Source organism: Sciurus carolinensis, chromosome 3 (assembly GCF_902686445.1).
Source record: "Sciurus carolinensis chromosome 3, mSciCar1.2, whole genome shotgun sequence".
NCBI lineage: Eukaryota > Metazoa > Chordata > Mammalia > Rodentia > Sciuridae > Sciurus > Sciurus carolinensis.
In genome coordinates this window covers 48,325,833-48,346,502 of record NC_062215.1, presented here as the reverse complement: position 1 = coordinate 48,346,502, position 20,670 = coordinate 48,325,833, and the positions used below count along the sequence as shown (strand labels likewise).

Below are 20,670 nucleotides of genomic sequence, written 5' to 3'. Positions count from 1 at the left end.
AAGGAGAACAGGGGAAGGGAGGAGGGGAAGGGAAAGGTGGTACCAGGAACTGAAATGCAGTAAATCAAATTCCATTCATGTATGATTTTGTCAAAATGAGCCCAATTATGTGTAAATATAATATTCTAATAAAAATATTTAGAAAGACAAAAAAAAAAGTTGATTTTAGTTCTACAGATAAGCACAGAGCTGACTGGCAGAATTTGTTTTCCAGATCAGATAAATTATGCTGGATGCTCTCTAAATGCCAAAATATGGTGCCTTTTCTCTGCCTCTGTTGACTCCCTTGCATGGTGGCATAGGTGCCTAGTGGGCAATGAATGTTGGACATGTGGATGGAGATATTAAGAGGATCCATAGGCTCCCAGTCCTCCTATTTCCAGCCCTGCCCCTCTCCCAGTCACACCTGACTTTCCCAAAATCTCCAGTTCACAGTGGGGCTCTGTGGGCTCATCAGCTCCCCCTCTGGTGAGCTGTGGGAGCTGCAGCTTTCTCCCCTGCTCCAGCAGTCTGCACTCCCTCCATAACTGACCCTTTGTGATCTTTTGGAATGCTTCATCCTCCAACAGCCTTCTCCAATTTGTTTGTTGTTAGGGGCTTTATGGTTTTTGTAATTGCTTTGCAATCATTTCAGGGAAGTCTGGGGAAGAGAGGTGGGAAATGAGTGGCCAGTCTGCCATCATTAATTGGATGACTCATCACCTGCTTTTAAAACTGCTTGGCTATGTAAACCTGGCCTTATATTTATTTCCCTTGTGACTTTAGTAATGGCTAACAAAGCAGCCTGAACCCCAGTTATTTCATATACAGGGGACACATTTGTAGGTATCTGCTGTGTTTTTGTGAGTCTTTATACATGCAAATATGTATTCTGAGGGTAACAAATGCTTTATGCTCCAGTTCTAGATTCTTAATAAATTCAGAAAAAAAAAATCAAAACTATGTCTTTTTCAAAAATGTTCCTATACTTTGTAATAATGGGAGACAAGAGATGAGGCTAAGTAAAAGTTGTCCTATCGATCTAAGACCTTCTAGCCAGAGGAGGACTGAGATTCCAGACAGCCCAACCCTGACCAGACATAGAAGATACAGTCAGTGATCCTGGAAGACCTGCCCTAGTATCCTCTTGGCCATGTTTTTGTTTCCCCCAGTTTTGATGTGCTTTTGCTTCTAGTATCAAGAGCTGCACTATTTTGTCAGACCATGAGAACCTGTTCTTCCCCAATACAGAGAGGTGGGATGTATGCATTCTCCCTCCTCCACAAACATCTCACCTCCTATAGCCTTTATCCTATGAGTGAAGTGTTGGAGTGTGGAAGCTCAGTTCTTTCACCTTGGATGGAAAATCTCTGCACTTCCACTTCATATCCCCATTGTAATATAAAGCTGAATTCTTCCCTGGGATGCCACTTGAGATTATTTACTTCACTCCTTTGCCTCCCTGATCTGCTTTCTCAGTCCCTAAAGCTCCCTACAACCCAATACTTCCTCCAAAATCACCTCCACATGAACCCTCATCTCAGAAGCACTGGAGGTGACCTGGGCTGGGGTTACTGACAGATCTTGTATTCCTTCCTAAACAGCACCTTAATGAAAACCTGGCAAAGCTCACTGCCAAGTTTGAGAAAGCAACGGCAGACAAACTCAGATGTCAGCAAGAAGCTGAAATGACTGCAGGCACCATCTCCCTTGCAAACCGCCTGGTGAGTGCACACCTCTGCAGCCCAAGCTCCAGTTACATTAGCAGTGCTGTGGGTGTTGTGAAGGTGTGAAATAGATACAATAGATGGCACGGCTCAGCACTGCTCATCTTGGGAGGAAATATTAAAACGTGCTAAAATGCAGGGACCAAGGCCTCAGAAAAGTGTGGAAGCACACCCTGGTCTGGCCAAAGGAGTTTTCTTATAGAGATGGTTGGATGGAAGGAAACACTGGATCTGTCACAACCATGCAAGATGCGATCATGCTTGCACGTGTGTAGAAGCATTAATAGAGGAAGCATTAAAAGACAAAACTAGAATTTTATAGGCAAACTCTAAAGATCTTATTTATGTTATGTTTTGATACCAAGAGTGAAGTCTCAGGGCCTCTCCATGTGATCTCTCCTGCAGACTAGTCAGATATCTTACATAGTGACCCAGAACTCCACAAGCAAGTGTTCAAAAGAGACAGGAAGTGGACAGTCTCAAACTCTTAAAGCCTGGAAACAAAAACAGCACAATGTTACTTCCACTATCTTCTGTCTATCCAAGCAGATACAGATTCAAGGGAAGAGAGATAGACATGAACTCTCGATGAGCAGTGTCAAAGAATTTGTGACCTTTTTCAATCTCCCATGGTTTGATTTTATCATAATTTTTATCTGTTAAGATCCTGCGAAGCAATCCACTTAATGTGATCACTTCAATTGAGTCTTAGCAGCTCCATCCCTACCAGTGAAAAGAAATATAATCGATTCCTTTTTGCATTTATTCCAGCTACCACTTTCTTGTATAATGAGGCCATATTTTTTTGATTTAAGGAGAAATGAGTCATAGCCATCATTGAACTCAGCCATGCATTAGTAAAGGGAGGCTGTACCACAAGTGTGTGTCTGTGCTTGCTTGTGGGACCAGCCACTACATAACTTAGAGATGCTCCATTCAACTGAATGGTTTGATTTAGACACAGCACTTCCACAATTGTGCAAGAAGTCATCCAGATTTCCTAGCTGGCTTGCCTTCCATTCAGCTCCCTGATGGGTTTCCAAAACTCAGCACAACATTCTGCACCTGGATAGAGCATTTTCTGAGTTGATTCTCATAGGAGGCACGATGACTATGCTCCGGGAAACATGATGTACAAGTTCTGAAACCACCTCTTTCTCTACCAGCAGATTCTTGGGAAATAACTTGCACTCTTCAGATCTAATCTAAAATTGGAGTGGGAATGGTTAAGTTGGCAAACTCCTCAGTTCATTCCCAGTTCTGACATTGTATGGTGGCTTCTTTCAAGTAAAAAATGAAGGGCAAGTCCTAACACAGGAACTAAGCTCCATCTTGCTGTCCTCGGTGGAAGGAATGACTCTATTCCCAAGGAGAGGGCTGCCGTCCCAAAGTGGGTCAGATCAGTCGGGATGTGTTCCACAGTCTGTGGTACTCTGTACACACCCCTATATGCACAGTATTTCTAGCATTGTGTCTTACTTACCACATGATAATTATTTATAGCAGACAGATTTGATTTTATTTATTTTCATTGTACAGTGAAAAATACAATGGAAGGCAGGCCAGCATTTAGAGAGGAAGGGATAGGTGCCTAATTTTCTGATGGGTCTTATAGACCAGGCATTGTGCTAAGTAATTAACATACAAATCATTTTCTTCCCAACCTGTAAAGTGGGTGGTATCCATCTCCGCAGGGGAGAAAGGGCAGAGCCTAAAAACTTGTTTTTCAGCAAACTATAGCAATACATGATTACCCATGTTTATAGCAGCACAATTCACAATAGTGAAGTTATGGGACCAGCCTAGGTGCCCATCAATAGACAAATGGGTAAAGAAAATGTGATATGTGTGTGCATGTGGGTAAACACACACAATGGAGTTTTGTTTAGCCATAAAGAACAAAATTATGTCATTTGTAGGAAAATGTTGGAATTGGAGGCCATCATGTTAAGCAACATAAACCAAACTCCAAAAATCAAGAGTCATATGTTCTCACTCATGTGTGGAAGCTAGAGAGAAGAAAGTATTTTAAAAAGAGACCTCCTGAAAAGATAAGTGATACCAATAGAGGATGAGAACCAGGGGAGTAGGAGAGGAAAAGGGGAAGTACATGGGAATGAAATTGATCAAATTATGTTAGTGCATGTACAAACATATCATAATGAATCCCACCATCATGTATAATCATAATGCACCAAAAAAAAACACAGTCATCTTTCTGTGGCCCTCATAATGCATATCACAGAACAAGGGCTTGTTTGCTGAAACCAGGACAAATGGCACCAATTAAAATGCTCAAACAAATGACATCAGTGATGTCCTGACTCTTCCTGCTGTGAACGTGCAATGTGTGATCTCTGTGGCCAGACCCACTACTCTGTAGCCTGCCGTATGACAGCGTCTTCTCTCCTCTCTGGCCTTTGAAATGGTAGGTTGGAGGACTCGCTTCTGAAAACGTGAGGTGGGCAGAGGCTGTGCAGAACTTCAAACAACAGGAAAGGATGTTATGTGGAGACATTTTGCTCATTACAGCTTTTGTTTCGTACCTTGGCTTCTTTACAAAAAAATACCGGCAAAGTCTCATGGACGGGACCTGGCGACCCTTCCTAAGCCGACTGGAGGTACGTATCGCCTGAATTTCTTCTGTGTCTGCACATGGGTACCAGTGAGATCACATGACCCCAGGAACTCAAATCTTCTGCTGCCCTCACTCACTCCTACCAGGAGTGAGCACCAGGCCTAGGACATGTGCACCCATGTCCTCCTACACTGCCCTGACTTGTGACCCACGACCCTGTAGGCCAGTCAAGGACAGAATCTCACTTCTCAATGAAGTCCTTCATGGGAACTTGGGCCCTCTGGGCAGAAGCTCTCTTGGCTCTCCTCAAAATAGTAAAACCCAGGAGGCCCAGAAAGAACCTTGTTGAGACACCCTCACCATAACTCAGGTGCTTTTTCCGTGGGCTGTGCCACTTGTCTTCAGGTAACTAGGTAGATCTATTCCCAGCTCCTTCCTCTGCACCTCTCCGGCCCAATTTAATGAAATGGGGGAGCTGCTAGTTCCTGATCAGAGGAGATTCCAAGATGCACCTGGATCCTGTAGTCAGAATAATTCCTAATATTCCCGTGGCACATTCATGTCACTCATTATCATCCATCCACAAATATTCAGTGAGCATTCAGTGAGCCATACACTCCATTCTAAAGGAGGTTCAAAAGTCATCCAAGATCAGGATACTGCCAACATGTTCATAGAGGATATTAAATTCATAAAATTCAGCTACAGGAAGAATCAGCACAAAAAGTTCAAAAGTACAATAAGAGACATCTTCCAAAATCCATTGGTAGCTGTATCCTCAGAATAAAAAAAAATGCATTTTGGGTGGTAAATGTTTGGTTTCCCAGATTATCTCATAAAATCCTACTTATGTGATGATTTCCTAAACAGAGATTTAAAAACTATTATAGTACTTGGAATAGTACAAGTACTAGTTAAGCTATTATAACATAGCAGTACTTGTTATGTTAACTAGTCATGTTAAAAATACTAATTAAACTGTTATTTTGTTCATCTTGAACACTGGTGGAAAAGAGGAAATTGCCGAAAGAGCCATCATTAACTGAGTAAATGAAGATGAGCTGCTGCTTAGCAGCTGGTGAGGATTTTTCTGGCTTTGTTTGGGCTTCTTAAACATTTTTGTGCCGTAGACTCCTTTGGCAGTGTCTTAGTCTGTTTTCAGCTTCTGTAACAGAGTACCTGAGACTGGATAATTTATAAAGAGCAGAGATTTATTTGACTTATGTTTCTGGAGTCTGGGAAGCCCAAGAACTCTGACATCTAGTAAGGGCTTTTGTGCTGTGTCATCCCACGGGAGGAGGCAGAAATGCAAGAAAGGGCAAGAGCCAGAGAGCAAGAGGAGGCTAAACTCACTTGTATAATAAATCCATTCTCACGCTAGCTCACCTACCCCATGATAAGGCCAGTAATCCCCTCAGGAGGGCAGAGCATTCATGACCTGTTCACCTCTTCTTAGGGCCCACCTTCCAGCACTGTGGCATCACAGATAAAGTTTTTAACACATGAATTTCAGGGGCACGTCTATAACAGGCAGTCTGCTAAAACCTATCAACTCCTTCTCAAAATAACATTGCTGTGAATAAGATTAAAAGAAAAAAAAATGTCAAAACTATTTCTGATCCTGGATAAGAACCTCGAAAGGGCTGATTTCTCTTTAATGGTTTGTTTGATGGTATAGCATAGGCCATTTGTGCCCTTAATAGATCAAGTTAAGGGACAGGAGATGGTTTAAAGAGATTTTCCTGGGGCAACTGGGCAAAGAAAAGCACAGAGAGGAGATAGACAGAGGGATTGAAAGGGAATATGTCTGAATCCCCAAAACATTTCACTAAATAAAAGTAGCCAGGCACAAAAGGTCACATATTGTCTGATTCCATTTATATTAAATATCCATAATCAGAAAATCCGTGGAGACAGAAAACATATTAGTAGTTGCCAGGAGCTTGGAGTTGAGGGAAATGAGGAGTGATTATTTCATGAGTATGAGGTTCCCTTTTGGAGCGATGTAAATGTTTTGGAAGTAGAGCTGATGGTTACACACACGGCACTGTGAAGTTACTAAATGCCATTGAATTTTGCACCTTAAAATGGTTAGTTTTATGTTGTGTGGATTTTACTTCAAGTTTTTTAAAAGTGTATGTGAGTCATCAATGAAAAAGATTGCTTGTAGAAAAATTAAATAAGCTGATAAAGACCAAAAGAGAAGAAAAGGAAGGGTCTGGGAGCCCTGAAGGGACCCTATAGAAGTCATGGGGGCGAGTTCTCAGGGCTGGTAGATGCTCCCAGCAGGGACAGCAGGCAGGTTTGCAGGGAGGGACCTTCAAGCAATCCCGGGAAGTAGGAAGTTTTGGGCAGGCAGGAAAGTCAGCCTTTCTACCCCTTGCAAGGTGGTGCAATAGATGGAAGTTTCACGCCAGTAACAGAGAGATGTAGTAGAAAAATAAATGTAGGAGGGCACATAGAAGGTTACAGATTAAAATACAACCAATCTACTGCAGAAATTTGATTTAGGTGAATATAACAGAGTGAAGAGTTGATGACACTGGCTGACTTTCTATTATTGTTTATCTCTCAAGAGAAAAAGACTGTCAGGACTTCAACAAAACCTGGTTCCAAAAATGATCACACGGACGATGTGCACTCTCTGGGGAATGTCAATCTTGCTTTTAGAGGAGCTGTGTCATGTAGTGGGATCTCACCCCCACTGAGAAAGTGCTCCTCCATTCCGAACACACGTCTGTCACTTTACCAGGTTCCCATCCCAGTCACCCCAACCCTGGATCCCCTCAGAATGCTGACAGATGATGCTGATGTGGCTGCCTGGCAGAACGAGGGCCTCCCGGCAGACCGCATGTCCATGGAGAACGCCACCATTCTCACCACCTGTGAGCGCTGGCCGCTCATGGTGGACCCTCAGCTGCAAGGCATCAAGTGGATCAAGACCAAATATGGAGAAGATCTCCGGGTCACCCAGATCGGTCAGAAAGGGTAAGTAACTGAGCACAAAAGTCACCATTTTTGCCATGTATGCAAGAAAAAGAAATGTAAGCATGTATGTATGATATGTCAAAATACATTCTGCTGTCATGCATAACTAAAAAGAACAATTAAAAAAAAAAGAAAGAAATGTGAGGGGTGGATATGAAGCCCTGATAGCTTGTCTCTCTCCTGATCTCAAATGAGGTCCCTCCTGGTTGTTACTCCTGGTTCTCCTCCCAGTTCCACCATCTCTAACTAGGGAGTTAGAGTTTAATGGGTACAGAGTTTACAAGAACTATTATATTACACAACAGTGTGAATGTTCTTAATACCACTGGCATGTACCCTTAAAGTGGTTAAGATAGTAAATTTTATGTTTTGTGTATTTAATCATAATTAAAAAACAGTCATGTGTCACTTAATGACAGGGATACATGATGATAGATGCCCTAATATGCAGTTTCATCATCATGTGAACATCATAGAGCATCCTTTTGTCATTGATGTTGTTCTTTTTCGATATACATAACAGTAGAGTATATTTTGACATATCATACAAACATGGAATATAGCTTACCATTCTCCTGGCTGAACATGATGTGGAGTTACACTAGTTGTGTAATTCATATGTGAACACAGGAAAATTTTGATTCATTCTACTGTCTTTCCTATTCCCTTTTCCCCTCCCTTGCTTTCATTCCCCTTTGTCTAATCCACTGAATTTCTACTCTTCCCCACACCCTTATTTTGTGTAAACATCCACATATCCAGGCTTTGTTTTTTGGGGAATTGGCTTATTTCACTTAGCATGATAGTCTCCAGTTCCATCCATTTACTGGCAAATGCCATAATTTCATTTTTCTTTATGATCAAATAATATTCCATTGTGTATATATACCACATTTTCTTTATTCATTCATCTGTTGAAAGGCACCTAGGTTGGTTCCATAACTTAGCTATTGTGAATTGAGCTGCTATAAACATTGATGTGGCTGCATCACTATAGTATGTTGATTTTAAGTCCTTTGGGTATATGCCAAGAAGTGGGATAATGGGTCAAATGTTGGTTCCATTCCAAGTTTTGTTGGAATCTCCATACTGCTTTCCAGAGTGATTGCACCAATTTGCATTCCCACCATCAGTGTATGAGTGTGCCTTTTCCCCCACATTCTTGCCAACATTTATTGTTACTTGTATTCTTCATAACTGCCTTTCTGACTGGAATGAGATGAAATCTCAGGGTAGTTCTCTAATTTGCATTTCTCTAATTGCTAGAGATGTTGAACTTTTTTTTCGTTTATTTGATGACCATTCATGTTTCTTCTTCTCTCAGGTGTCTGTTCAGTTCCATTACACATTTATTGATTGGGTTATTTGGGTATTTTGGTGTCAAGTTTTTTGAGTTCTTCATATATTTTGGAGATTAATGCTCTATCTGAGGTGCAGGTGGTAAAGATTTTCTCCCCTCTGTAGGCTCTCTCTTCATGTTCTTGATTGTTTCCTTTGCTGTGAAGAAGCTTTTTAGTTTGATAAAATCCCATTTATTGATTCTTGACTTTACTTCTTGCACTTTGGGAGTATTGTTGAAGAATTTGGTTCCTAAGTTGACATGATGGAGATTTGGACCTATGTTTTCTTCTAGTAGGGGTTTTTCTATTTTGGTGCCAATACCATGTGATTTTTGTTACTATAACTCTATAGTGTAATTTAAGGTCTGGTATTGTGATGCCTCCTACTTCACTTCTCTTCCTAAGGATTGCTTTGACTTATTTTTCCAAATGAGTTTTATGACTAATTTTTCTATTTCTATGAAGAACATAATTGGAATTTTAGTAGAAATTGCATTAAATCTGTATAGCACTTTTGGTAGTATGAACATTTTGACAATATTAATTCTGCCTATCCAAGAACATGGGAGATCTTTCCATATTTAATTTTTTTCTTTAGTGTTCTGTAGTTATTGTAAAGGTGTTTCACTTCTTTTGTTAGATGATTCCTAAATATTTTATTTTATTTTTTTGAAATTATTGTGAATAGGATTATTTTCCTGATTTTCCTTTCAGTTGATTCGTCACTGATATAGAGGAACACAATTGATTTATGGGAGTTAATTTTATATCCTGCTACTTTGCAGAACTCATTTATGAGTTCTAGAAGATTTTTGATGGAGTATTTTTGGGGTCTTCTAAATATAGAATTATGTCATTGGCAAATAGGGATAGTTTGAGTCCTTCTTTTCTTATTCATATCCCTTTAATTTTTTCCTTTAATTATTCTGGCTAGCGTTTCAAGGATGATATTGAATAGAAGTGGTCAAAGAGGGCATCCTTATCTTGTTCCAGTTTTTAGAGGGAATGATTTAAATTTTTCTCCATTTAGAATGATATTGGCCTTGGGTTTAGCATAGATAACTTTTACAATGTTGAGGTATGTTTTTACTATACCTAGTTTTTCTAGTGTTTTGAACATGGATGGATGCTGTATTTTGTCAAATGCTTTTTCTGCATCTATTGGGATAATCATGTGATTCTTGTCTTTAAGTGTATTGATGTGAATTGATTTCCATATGTTGAACCAACCTTGTATCTCAGATAAACACCACATGATCATGGTATACTATCTTTTTAGTATGTTTTTGTATGCAATTTGCCAGTATTTTGTTAAGAATTTTTGCATCTATCACCATACTATAGTGACATGGCTACCTCACTGATTACAGCAGCTCAACTCACAATAGATAAATTAGGTGACTTTCAGTCCATGAATGTGGTATATATACACAATGAAATATTACTCAGTCATAAATAAAAATGAAATTATGGCATTTGCCAGTAAATGGATGGAACTGGAGACTATCATGCTAAGTGAAATAAGGCAATCCCCCCCAAAAGAAAACCTGAATATTCTCTCTGATATGTGAATGCTTACACACAATAAAGGGTGGGGAAGAATAGAAGTGCTTTGAATTAGACTAAGGAGAATGAAGGGAAGGGAGAAGTAATGGGAATAGGAAAGATAGTAGAATAAATCAGACATAATTTTCCTGTGTTCATATATAAATACATGACCAGGTAACTCCACATCATGTACAACCAAAAGAATAGGAAGTTGTACTTCATGTATATATAATATATCAAAATACATTCTACTGTCATATATAACTATAGAGAAAAAGTAAATTAAACATACTGAAAAAAAGAGGTTTTGCATCTATGTTCATCAGGTATATTGGTCTGAAGATTTCTTTCCTTGATGTGTCTTTGTCTGGTTTGGGTATCAAGGTGATACTACCGCCATAGAATGAGTTTGGAAAGGTTCCCTCCTTTTCTATTTCATGGAATAATTTGAGGAGGAGGATTGGTGTTAGTTCTCCTTTGAAGGTCTAGTGGAACTCAGATGACATTCCATCTGGTCCTGGGCTTTACTTTGTTGGTAGGCTTTTTCAGTTTCATTGCTTGAAATTATCTGTTTAAATTTTATGCCTTCTTGATTCAATTTTGGTAGGTCTAAAAATGTCTCTAGAAATTTGTCAATGTCTTCAAGATTTTCTATTTTATTAGAGTATAAATTTTCAAAATAGTTTCAATTATCATCTGTATTTCAGTAGTATCCATCATGATATTTCCTTTTTCATCATGTAGTAATTTGAGTTTTTTCTCTCTCTTTATTAGCTTGCCTAAGAGTTTACCAGTTTTATTTAAGAACCAACTTTTTGTTTTGTTGATTTTTTTAATTAATTAATTTATTTACTTTTTGCTTCAATCTCATTGATTTCAGCATGGGACATTCTTACACAAAGTAAGATAGGTATGATGTCATTAGGTGACATAACCTTACAGAATCACTGTCATGTATGCAGTCCCTTGCTGACTAGAATGTCATGGGTTTTGTGGCATATGACAGTACATTAACTAGCTTTGTTTTGTTTTGTTTTGTTATGTGATGGAGGCAATATTTGAACCCAGGTTATCCTCACTTAGAGACCTGAGATTTAACCAATGTAGCACACATGAGGTGAGGTTTGCTGCTGTGGTCATGTGTCCCTAACATCCTCTCCCACACGTCTAGTTCAACTAGGATTGTTTAAGCCAAATGTGTAATGTGTAATGTTAAAAATAACAGTTAAACATGCCAGTGACACATACCTGTAATCCCAGCTACTCAGGAGGCTGAAACAGAAGGATAGGAAGTTTGAGGCCAGCCTCTGCAACCTGAGACAGGAAGCAAGTGTTAGTTCATTGGTAGAGGGTCCCTAAATTCAATCTCATGAACTGTAACATCCAGGAACATATGTTATTATCTACATCTGTAGTCACAGAATAATCTCACCCTGACCTTTCCCCCAAACTTTGATTAAAATATCCCTTTCTATTCAACAGAATGCATTTTAGACAGAAGTCTAATTTTTTTTTCTCATTGCTATATCCCTACTACTGCAAACACTGCCTGACACCTTGTAGGCCTTCAATAAATATTTGTTCCATTAATTCTCTGTTCATGTCAATTGACTACTTTTCTGTTGGGGGTTTTCTAGATCTGTCATACTTTATTTGAATGCAAATACTGTATTATATATACAGTGCATAATCTTCTTTTGTCGTATGAATGAAAATCTGTCCAAGCATTTTATTTGCCTTTTATTTGTGAGGTTAGACATACTACCATTTATTTAATTTTGCTTTTATTTGGTCATATTTATCACCCATTTCTTCTCTAGATCATCTTTAGAAAAGTCTTTTTTTCTCCAGAAATTTTATTATTTTTAGCTTTCTATTAATTTTCTTTTTTTTTTTTTTTTTTTTTTTTTTTTTTTTTTTTGCGGTACTGGGGATTGAACCCAGGGCCTTGTGCTTGTGAGGCAAACACTCTTCCAACTGAGCTATATCCCCAGTCCTTAATTTTCTTTTTACCCTGAAATCCAATCATACTTTAAGGTCCTAAATTAAATGTAAACTAATTTTCCAACTGGTTAGCTATTGTCCCAGTATCACCTATTAAATTTTCCATTCTTTTCTCAATTAATTAGAAATGCTATTTTACTGTATCATTATTGTATTAAATAGCATCTTTATTCTTTTTTATGTATCTAATACTATACTAGCCTACTATACTGGTTTTTAATTATTTAGTTCTAAATTCAGTCACATTTATTATAGTATTTCTCCTTACAAAAGTAATGTATTATCATTGTGAAAAAGGTAGGGAGAAGTAGTTACCTAAAAAAGCAAAGAGGACTGGGATTGTAGCTCAGTGGTGGAACACTTGTCTAGCTAGCATGCACAAAGTTCTGGGTTCAATTCCCAGCACATTACTTAACAGATTAAAATTAAAAGGGATGGGATGTCTGTAGCTCAGTGGTATGGTGAAGCACTTGTCTAACATGTGTGAGACCTGTGTTTTGATCTCCAGTACTGCAAAATATTAAAATTAAAAAATAACAGAAATAATAATTTGTATAATTCATCATTCAAAAACATTGCTAACTTGCTAACTTTATGGTGGTACATGCCTGTAATCTCAGCGACTTAGGAGGCTAAGGCAGGAGGATCACAAATTCAAGACCAAACTCAGCAACTTAATGAGACTCTCAGCAATTTAGTGAGACCCTATATCAAAATTAAAAAAAAAAAAAGGAACTGCAGATGTAATTCAGTGATAAAGCATCCTTGGGTTCAATTCCCAGTCCAAAAAAAAAAAAAAGAGAGAGACTATTTTTTATACCTCTGTATTGTTGAAGTTACATAAAATATTTTAGTATTAGATAATATGAGCCCCTTTTCTTCTTCATCATTTTTTTTCTGTTACTAGGCGTATGGCCTTTTATGCTGCCTTTAAGATCTTTGCTCAAGTTATCTAAAACATTTTTGTTTTGTTTGAATTGCAATTATATCAAACTTACAAATTGATTTGGGGAAATCTATTTATTACGTGTTTATTAAATGCTACAAAGTACTGAAAAGGCATTCATTGGTTGATAAATCAGGTATATAAATATAATCTAATATCCAGTCATTAAAATTTGCTTTGGAAGAATATTAAATGGCACAGGGAAATGTTTAAAATACATTTTATTTACAAAATCTGGGTTATAAAATAAAAGAGCCATATGAATTCAATAATATAAAAACTAAATTTGAAAATACAACATAGCACTCCGTATCTGCAGGACCCACATCCACAGATTCAACCAACCACACATCAGAAATATCTGAAAAATATTGTGCCTGTAGTGGACACATACAGACTTTTTTCATTTGTCATTACTCCCCAAACAACAGAGTGTAGCGATTACTTACATAGCATTTACATTGTATTAGATATTGTGAGTAAAAGTATGTGGAATGATGTTATATGCAAATATTACATCATTTTATATAAGGGACTTGAACATCTGTGGATTCTGGTATCCACAGGGGTCTAGGATCCAATTACCAAATGACCACTGAATGTCCAAATGTACACAGTAAATATCAAATTGTTAATAATAGATTGAAGAATTATTAATTTTCATAATCATTTGTATTTTGTAATTTCTCCGTATTTCTAAAAATGTACAGAATCTCATAAATGTCACTTGAAATAGAGAAAAATGTGACCACTGAAGACATTTCAAATAGCTGTGCCTCCAAGTGTACAGCTGTGCCTTGGAGGCCACGGTCATCTTGTTAAATTGCCTCTGAGTAATACCTTGCCACAGGCTCACCCTGCCGGATTTGTTCCCCCAGCTACTTGCAAACCATAGAGCATGCCCTGGAAGCTGGAGATGTGGTGCTGATTGAAAACCTGGAGGAGTCCATTGATCCTGTTCTGGGACCTCTGCTTGGGAGAGAAGTCATCAAGAAAGGACGGTAAGACTCAGCCATGTGGCAGGCCCTCTGTGAGGAGCTGGTTCACCACCCCAGTTAGAATTGTGGAGGGTTCTGCTCTTCCTAGAATTTCTTCTCCTCTGCTCTTGTCAAGTAGCTCTCTGCAGCCAGCACACCATTCTTTCTCCCAGCAGTGGGCTGCTTAGCTGCCCTTCTCTGGTAGAGAAGACTTCCTGGCATGAACTTTGCTTCCACCAGTCAACAACTCCTTGACTTCTTTCTAAATGGCCACAGTGTACAGTTTAGGAGGAACTTGGGAAGGAAAGTGGGCAAAAAGCAGACTGACCAATATGTAAGTATGAGCATTTTATCCAAGTCAGATATGTGGATTCTGAGAACCCATCTCCTGTCATTTGGTGTGCCTTGGACCTTAGTTCAGTGGCAGAGCACTTGCCTAGAATATGTGAGCAAGCCCTTTGGTTTGATTTCCAGCATCCCCACCACCACCACCACCACCGCCACCACACACATTTCAGTTTGATCTTGGGTGCCTGATCCAGGCTTAGCTAGGAAAGGACAGAAAGAGGAGATGATGTACAGGGGAAATGATAGAAAGGCCATCAGTACTAAGACAGGGAGTGATATTTATCATGAAGATATGCTTGACTTAGGATCTTAGTCCACTTTTTGTTGCTATAACAAAATACCTGAGACTGGGTAGTTTATAAAGAAAATAAGTTTGCTTAGCTCAACAATTTGGAGGCTGAAAGTCCAAGATCAGGCAATTCCAATGTTCAGGCCTCTGGTGAGCGCCTTCTGGCTACATCACAATATGTTGGATGGTACCATGGCAAGAGGACGTGTGAGAAGGACAGAGAGATCAAATGGTGAAACAGGAAGCAAGAGACTGAGGAGGGGGTCAGGTTTGCTCATCTTGTAACCTACTTTCTTTGGAATTTATCGACTCCTACCAGACCTGACCCACTTCAGAGAAACAGCATTAATCCCTTCCTACCCCAGTGACTTAATTACCTCCTTCCACTAGACCTTCCACCTCTTAACATCAATATGATGACCCTGGGGAACAAACTTCCAGTATGTGAACTTTTGAGGGACAAACCATATCCAACTGCAGCAAAAGTCTTACCCACTGCTCAAGCCCTAGGCTGCTTGTCCACGTCTTTAGGTTGTGCTCATTTATGTGTTTAATTATTTTCACTCATCAAAGTCATTCCTTTGTCAGCCATCAGAAAAAGTATGCCCTGTTGTAGCCTAAAAACACCTTTGTGCAATTAAAGATGCCCCTTCCTCCAAACACTTCCCTGCCATCTACTGGAGCTTTTCCATAGTACACTAATCTGTACTGACTACCCTCTAGAACTGCACAGGGCACATACCAAACAGGGTGGCCAAGGGAAAGGCAATTCTCCTTCACACCTGTCCCCTAAACTATAGCAAAGAAGGACCCAAAGGTGCACGCTAGACATGCTTAAGAAAAATACATCTGAATATGTTCACATCATTGGCTGTGATCTTGAAAAAACAAAGCTCGTAGGATATCACCCCACCTTCATATGAGCCTGTATGTTCCAGATTCATTAAAATTGGGGACAAAGAGTGTGAATACAACCCCAAGTTCCGGCTCATCCTTCACACCAAGCTGGCCAATCCTCACTACCAACCTGAGCTGCAGGCTCAGGCCACCTTGATCAACTTCACCGTGACCAGAGATGGCCTGGAGGACCAGCTGTTGGCCGCTGTGGTCAGCATGGAGAGGCCAGATCTGGAGCAATTGAAGGTACGTCAGGTGTTCACTGAGGAAGGGAGGAGGAAAGTCCTCTGCTACTAGATCCTGCAGTGCATCCCACTCTGGAAGCAGGGGTTGGGGCTCTTTTCCTTGCAACTAAGAAGGTGGACTGCAAGATGGTGGAAGAAACCCAACCCCATATAGCCACCCAGGAACACCAAGTTGGGAAAGGGAGGATGTAGTGAGCTGAAGAACCAAAGCAGAGGTCAGGCAGGAGAAGGGATACTCATATAGCAAAGAGCAGGGCCTGGCGCAGGACTCCAATCCCATGTGTTCACATGCCTACATCCAGCACTAAGTGGAATCAAATGCTGCAGTGGAAACAGAAGTGGGTTCAAACCTGCTAGCATTGTGTCTCCATCAGCTTTGGGTGCCATAACAAAACACCATAGACTGGGTAGCTTTAACAAAGGCATCTATTGTTCCACAGTTCTGGAGGCTGGAAGTCTAAGAGGAGGGTGCCAGCAGAGTCGTTGCTGGTGAAGACCTCTCCTCTTAGCTTGTAGGGCAGCCACCTCTATGCTCCCATCTGATGTCTTCTTGTGCATGCATAGAGGGAGAAAGAGAAGGCTCTCTGGTGTCTCTTCAAAAGAGTACTAATCCCAACAGAACAGCACTATACTCTTAAGACCCATTTAACCTCGGTCACCTCCCTAAAAACTCTGTCTCCTATATAGTCACCTAGGAATTCAGGGCTTTGACAATTCAATATGTGAATTTAGGGGAAATGCAACTCAATCCATGATGAATTATCTCTTTTTTTTCTTTTCTTTAATCATGATTAGGTTAGGTAATATGGGTGTAAAATTACAGTGCAGTGGAGGTTGATGTCAGGCCTCCCTGGGACTCTGCCTCTGCAATCATTTATTTATTGAACAAACACCCATGGAGTATCAACTTTGTAACAGTCAAGGTTATAGGTATAGAGGATACCACAGAAAACCATGCACCCATCCACCTGGAGCTTAAGATCTAGTAGAAGTATATGCAAAATAAGAATGTAAGCCAAGAAATGCTATTTCAGCAAGTGATAATTTTTATTCTGGTATATGCACATAATGGAATTTTTAAAATTTTATTGATACTTCTTAGTTATAATGACAGTAGAATCCACTTTGATAAAATTATATAAGCATGGGGTATATCTTATTCTAATTAGGACCCCATTCTTGTGGGTAGGCATGATGGTGGGGTTCACTTATTTTCAAATGTGTACATACGAAAATTATGTTAGATTTATTCTGCTATCTTTCCTATTCCTATCACTGCTTCCTTTCATTCCCCTTTGTCTAATCTACCGAACTTCTCTTCTTCCCCTCCGCCCCTCCCCCTTATTATGGTTTAGCTTCCACATATCAGTGAAAACAGTTGACCTTTGGTTTGGGGGGATTGGCTTATTTCCCTTAGCATGATAGTCTCCAATGATAAGAATTTTAAAGATAATAAAACAGGGTGATACTAGAAAGCCAGGGGGCTCATTTACATAGTAGTGGCCAAAAAGAGTTCTATGAGGAATTGGCATTTGAACTAATTCCCAAACAATTTGAAAAAACTGCTAGACACAGAGCATTCCCAGCAGAGAGAACAGCAAATTCTGGTCTTGAGATAAGACTGAGAGGTGTGTTTTTAAGAACAGAACATAGGCCAGGCTGGCCTATGAAGCCTCAACCTGTAGGTTGTTCTTTCCACGGATCCAAAGGCTGCATGAGGACAGAGGAGCTACAGCTGCTTGAACTTGACTTCCTGGCTTCCAAAATTGGAATAAAATATGCCTAGTCCTTTAGAATATGAAGCCTAACAATCAGAAAGGGAATTGCTTGAATGCCGGTCTCCTTCCAGCCTTGAGGAAGGTTCCAGCAATGATCTTGTCTAAACTGTGTTAGACAAGTTTCTGCTGCTTTTTTTCTTTCAAGCAAAGCATAGGAGAGTTGTTCCTTTGGGGGCAGTAAAGTGGTGATAAAGAGGACAAGCTAGAGAACTAAAACTTGACCTTTCCCTCTATTCACAGCAATAAATTACATTTAGTGACACTGAGTATATCAACATTGTGCTAAGGACAGCACAAACATCCTACAAACAGAAACTGGGATTAGCCCCACTGGAAAGAGGGTAAATTGGCCTAAGTCTCATGCCTAGAATAGTCATCCACTTGTATGGGTGGAGGATGGGTTTCAGGATCCCTCTCGATACCAAGACTAGTGGATGTTCAGGCCCTTCATATAAAATGGCAAGATATTTGCATATCACCCATTGGCATCCTTCCTGTACTTTTATGTCATCTCTAGATCACTTATAATACCTAATGCAATGTAAATGTTATACAATGTAAATGTAAGTTGTTATACTGTATTGTTTAGGATGTGGACAGGGAGGACCACAGTGCATGGTACTGTTGGGTTTTTACCCATCTGCTCATCTCTGCTCAAGATCTCAAACATCCCTGTACTTGGTCTCCACTTTACAGTCTCTAAGGGCAGGGACTCGGGCCCCATGAACAATTTTTTATTCAGACCTCCCCCAGAGAAGGATGCTCTAGGCATCTCTGTCTTACACTTTCTTCTTTCTTATTTGCAGTCGGATCTCACAAAACAGCAAAATGGATTCAAAATCACACTCAGAACATTAGAAGACAATCTGCTCTCTCGCCTCTCCTCAGCATCTGGGAACTTCCTGGGAGAAACAGCCTTGGTGGAGAATCTGGAGATCACCAAGCAGACTGCTGCAGAGGTGGAGAGAAAGGTAACTTTACACTCAATGGTCCAGAGAGGCAGCCCACTGGGGTCCTCCTGTGGTTTTTCTCTACTCAGTAATTAAGTCTGACTTTTTGAATAAAAAAAAGAAGAAGAAGGAGAAGAAGTCAGAGTAACAAAGAGCATTTCCATCTTTCCACAATTCTTCCAAGTGGTCCAGCTAAACAGAGTTCCTGTAATGACTACCTCACGTCCCATGCTACAGAGCCCCTACTTTCTGGAAAATGCTCCTGACATCTCTTCTGCACAAACAGTTGATGAGCACTTAACTCTGTGCAGTCCTGACTTTCTGTTCAGGAAATCATAGTTCAACCTGGGTACCTCAGTTAGTTTGTGGAATTGCCCTGAAGCTAAGGTATCACATTGCTGTAAAAGTTCTGAGATTCAGGCATGATTGCATCCTGAGAAAACCCACAGGACTAGCAAAATCTCACAAGTCTGATTTTAATGAGAAAACCTCAATGACATTGCAAGAAACTCAGTTCTCAAACTCTCTATCATCCCGGGAAACAATTATAGTAAATAGTTTCCTTCATTCATTTCATAACATTTGGAAGGTTTTTATTTCCCCTTGCAGGGAACTGGTAGATGACTTGATAAGGAAGAGGAACCAGTCTCTCATCCTTTCCCAGCAGATTGCCAACCTATATAGGTCCTTTGGCATTCCTGGTCCTGCTCTTGGATCAGAAGACAGTTATGATTACTCATTCTGATTAGGATATCACATACATCTTAAAGTGCCCAGGAACAGTATACCTTAGAATGAATATGCTTCTTGCCAACTTACTGGGGTTTCTTCAAATATGAAAGAGTAGGAACAAAGTAGAAAACTTGAAAAGTAATGATGGTCAAAGCAAATAAACCAGATCATACCCACTGTGGGATAACAGACAGTTCTTTGCTCAGATTGGAGTAAGGATCCCGAAAAGAGGAAGGTGTAGTCTAACACTGGCTCGGCAGCTGCTGTGCCCATCAGCTTCTATTGCCCGTTGTCTATGGCCTCTACATCTCCAGAGAGAATGTAGGAGTTCGTAAAACAATTATGGTACAAAGTCCTCTGCTGTGGGCAGGAGAGATCCAGCTCACATATGAGAAGGTGAAAGGATGGATCAGTCGTGTAAAATCAGTGAACATTTATTGAGCACTTACTGTCTTCCAAGTATCATATGAAATTTTTTATTTCTTTTGTTATTCCTTTTTTTTTTCCTTTGCTTGATTCCATGGCTTAGCTATTGTAAATAGTACTGCAATAAACACCCAGGTGTGCAAATATCTTTTTGACATGATTTCATTTCCTTTGGATACATACCCAGTAGTAAGATTGCTGCATCATATAGTTATTCTATTTTTAGTTTTTCAAGGAATCTCCATGTTGCTTGCTATAGAGAATACGGTTATTTATAAAGATCTTTGCTAATTTTACAGCTATTTGTTTTACTTTATGGATTAATCTTCCTTTGTTTACATATATAAACGTATGTGATATATTTTCAAAGAATCTAAGCAATGTATTTGCTTCTTGCCAAACAGTGTAAGGACTATAGAGTACTTTAATTCTGATCATTCCCTGATAATAATAACTTCTGCTTATATGTTTATATGTTGTCCTGTTGCTGCTGAGAATCTGCTTTCAGTCTAATTGCTATTCCTTTTTAGCTTCGTCTTTTTTAGTTGCTTTTAATATTTCCCTTCTTTTTTGATGTTTCAGTATTTTACTACATAGGATTTATTTTTTACTCATTGTACTCAAGATTGATACACTTCTTCAAGATAAGGGTTATAGCCTTTTATCAATTTTGGAAAATTCTTAACTTCAAATATAGTTGCAAAAATAACTTTGAACCAGAAACCATGATGTACACCTATAATCCCAGTAACTCAGGAGGCTGAGGAAAGAGGATCTGAAGTTTGAGGTCAGCCCTGGGAACTTAGTAAGCACCACTGGGTTCAATCTCCTATACTGAAAAAAAAAAAAAAAAAAAAAAACCTTGAAATATTGTCTCTGCTTCATTCTTTCTATTCCTTACTTCTTTCTACTAGGACT

The 20,670-nt window shown here is 39.4% G+C and overlaps 1 protein-coding gene and 1 non-coding gene across 6 annotated transcripts in view; one reads left to right on the top strand and one right to left on the bottom strand.

Annotated features, from left to right (window-relative positions):
* Positions 1 to 20,670, top strand: part of Dnah9 (dynein axonemal heavy chain 9) — a 338,036-nt gene that overhangs the window by 242,904 nt on the left and 74,462 nt on the right. For all 5 annotated transcript variants that reach the window (XR_007107774.1, XM_047545691.1, XM_047545694.1 and 2 more), the window contains 6 exons: positions 1,584 to 1,703; positions 4,139 to 4,327; positions 7,037 to 7,272; positions 13,989 to 14,111; positions 15,663 to 15,867; positions 18,451 to 18,615. Coding sequence is in view for 4 of the 5 variants with exons in the window: in XM_047545691.1 (XP_047401647.1) it covers positions 1,584 to 1,703; positions 4,139 to 4,327; positions 7,037 to 7,272; positions 13,989 to 14,111; positions 15,663 to 15,867; positions 18,451 to 18,615 (1,038 nt within the window). In the remaining variant the exon portion in view is untranslated. The remainder of the gene's footprint in view (positions 1 to 1,583; positions 1,704 to 4,138; positions 4,328 to 7,036; positions 7,273 to 13,988; positions 14,112 to 15,662; positions 15,868 to 18,450; positions 18,616 to 20,670) is intronic.
* Trnav-cac (transfer RNA valine (anticodon CAC)) lies at positions 12,080 to 12,153 on the bottom strand. Its single transcript has one exon. It is a non-coding gene; the product is annotated as a tRNA-Val (tRNA).